The sequence below is a fragment of the Lycium barbarum genome, chromosome 5 (assembly GCF_019175385.1).
Source record: "Lycium barbarum isolate Lr01 chromosome 5, ASM1917538v2, whole genome shotgun sequence".
In the NCBI taxonomy this organism is placed as follows: Eukaryota; Viridiplantae; Streptophyta; class Magnoliopsida; order Solanales; family Solanaceae; genus Lycium; species Lycium barbarum.
Window position 1 is genome coordinate 9,403,989 of NC_083341.1, and position 2,204 is coordinate 9,406,192.

Consider the following 2,204-nt stretch of genomic DNA (forward strand, 5'->3'; position numbering starts at 1 on the left):
AAATTAATTATTTATAGTTGGAAACGTGCCAGCAAGGCAGTCATATCTCTGAAGTGCAGTCCCCCATATACATCAAAATAAAAACAAAAATGAATGCCGGGTCAACTTCTCCCATATTTCAAACTTGACAACAAACACAAAAACAGCAAGTGCCACCTCATCAAATGCATGAATCAAGTTCCTTAAATCTCCTATAAATAGCCCCTCTTCTTACTCTCACTTCATCCTCAGCAGCTTTCATTCCTCATAATAAGCACTAAATTCCAAGTACAAAGCTGCCACAGCACATTCACTACAATGCCTTCTGCAGCTACAACTTCGGTCTCCAAATGCACTATTTTCCCCTCACAAAAATCATCTCTTCCTGATCTTAAACTCTCTGTTTCCGATCTACCAATGCTGTCTGTTCACTACATTCAGAAAGGTGCTCTCTTTACTGGTCCCCCTTTTCCTATCACCCAACTCATTTCCCTTCTCAAACTCAGTCTTTCTCAAACACTCACTCACTTCCCTCCCTTAGCCGGTCGATTCGTAACCGACCCAAATGGCTACGTCTACATTTCTTGCAATGATGCTGGCGTTGATTTTGTACATGGTACTGCCACTCACATTTACATTCGCGACGTCATAGGCTCCATTGACGTTCCTCATCTTGTCAAGGAGTTCTTCCCTTTTGACCGCACTGTTAGCTATCGAGGGCATTTTATCCCTCTTCTCGCAGTCCAAGTAACGGAATTAGCTGATGGCGTCTTTATTGGCTGCACCGTCAACCATTCGGTCACTGATGGGACATCTTTTTGGAACTTTTTCAATACATTCGCTGAGGTGAGTAGAGGTGTGAAGAGGATTATAAGGCGGCCGGATTTTACCCGTAATTCAATTTTGATTTCAAATGCTGTGCTAAAACTCCCAGCTGATGGTCCTAAAGTTACTTTCGCCGGTGACGCCCCCTTGAGGGAGAGGATATTTAGTTTCAAAAGGGAATCACTTCTAAGACTCAAAGCGAAGACCAACAATCAGATATTGAATTTCAACGGAGAAATTAATGTTATTGAATTGATGGCTAAACAGAGGAACGATCCCTTGAAATTCGATATGACAGCAGAAACGGAGACGATAAATCCAATGGCTGAGATTTCATCATTTCAATCGCTTTGCGCATTGGTGTGGCGTGCAGTGACACGTGCAAGGAAATTCCCATCTTCGAAAATGACGACATTCAGAATGGCTGTAAATTGCCGTCACCGTCTCCAACCGAAGCTAAATCCCTTATATTTCGGTAACGCAATTCAGAGCATTCCAATTTACGCATCAGCAGGGGACGTTTTATCTAACGATCTGCATTGGTGTGCGGAGCAATTGAACGAGAATGTGAAGGCGCACGATGATGTTATGGTGAGGAAGTTTGTAGAGGATTGGGAGAAGGACCCACGGTGTTTTCCGTTGGGGAATTTTGACGGAGCGATGCTAACAATGGGGAGCTCGCCGAGGTTTCCAATGTACGATAATGATTTTGGGTGGGGCAGACCAGTTGCAGTAAGGAGTGGGAGGGCGAATAAGTTTGATGGGAAGATATCAGCGTTTCCAGGGAGAGAAGGAGGAGGAAGCGTAGATTTGGAGGTGGTTTTGTCACCTGAAACAATGGAAGGTTTAGAGTCTGATCAGGAATTCATGCAGTATGTTACTGGGTATTAAATGTGGGGTGAAAAAACTCAAAAAGGATGAGTATGTACGCCTGTATTAGCTGTTGTGGTTCGTGTTTTTCTTCTCAGCTTGGACTGTTCTGATTCATTTTATTTCATGTAGTATGTTCCATAGAAGTATGAAATTGTCAAATTCTCTAGCTGATTGTACGAATTGAATTACAAATTATGTGCTTGTAAAAATAATTCAAATGGACAAAACAAGAACTGGAACGTTAAAACCTGTCATACGAGTAATATTCTTCAGTCTTCAGCTGGAAAAACATTAGTGTCCAAGTTCTTAATTAGTCTCATTAATTGATAAAAAAACTGAGAAATCACATGACCTGCAGAGTCAAACCATAAATAAATATTACTAATGACTTGGCTACAATAGCACTTAACAATATAGCAGAGTAGATATTTCAATGAATGTGTGCTGTATATCTTGAGTGTTTGGTTTATATCCAAATGTTTGCTTGGATTAAAATAATAGCATACGCCGGCAAATCGAAAAAGGCG

At 41.3% G+C, this 2,204-nt stretch overlaps 1 protein-coding gene across 1 annotated transcript; it reads left to right on the forward strand.

The window, feature by feature from the left end:
• Nucleotides 1–209: 209 nt before the first annotated feature.
• LOC132640380 (uncharacterized acetyltransferase At3g50280-like) lies at nucleotides 210–1,926 on the forward strand. The gene has a single exon (XM_060356960.1). It carries the CDS (start codon nucleotides 298–300, stop codon nucleotides 1,693–1,695), a length of 1,398 nt encoding a protein of 465 aa, XP_060212943.1. The 5' UTR covers nucleotides 210–297; the 3' UTR covers nucleotides 1,696–1,926.
• The last annotated feature ends 278 nt before the right edge of the window (nucleotides 1,927–2,204 follow it).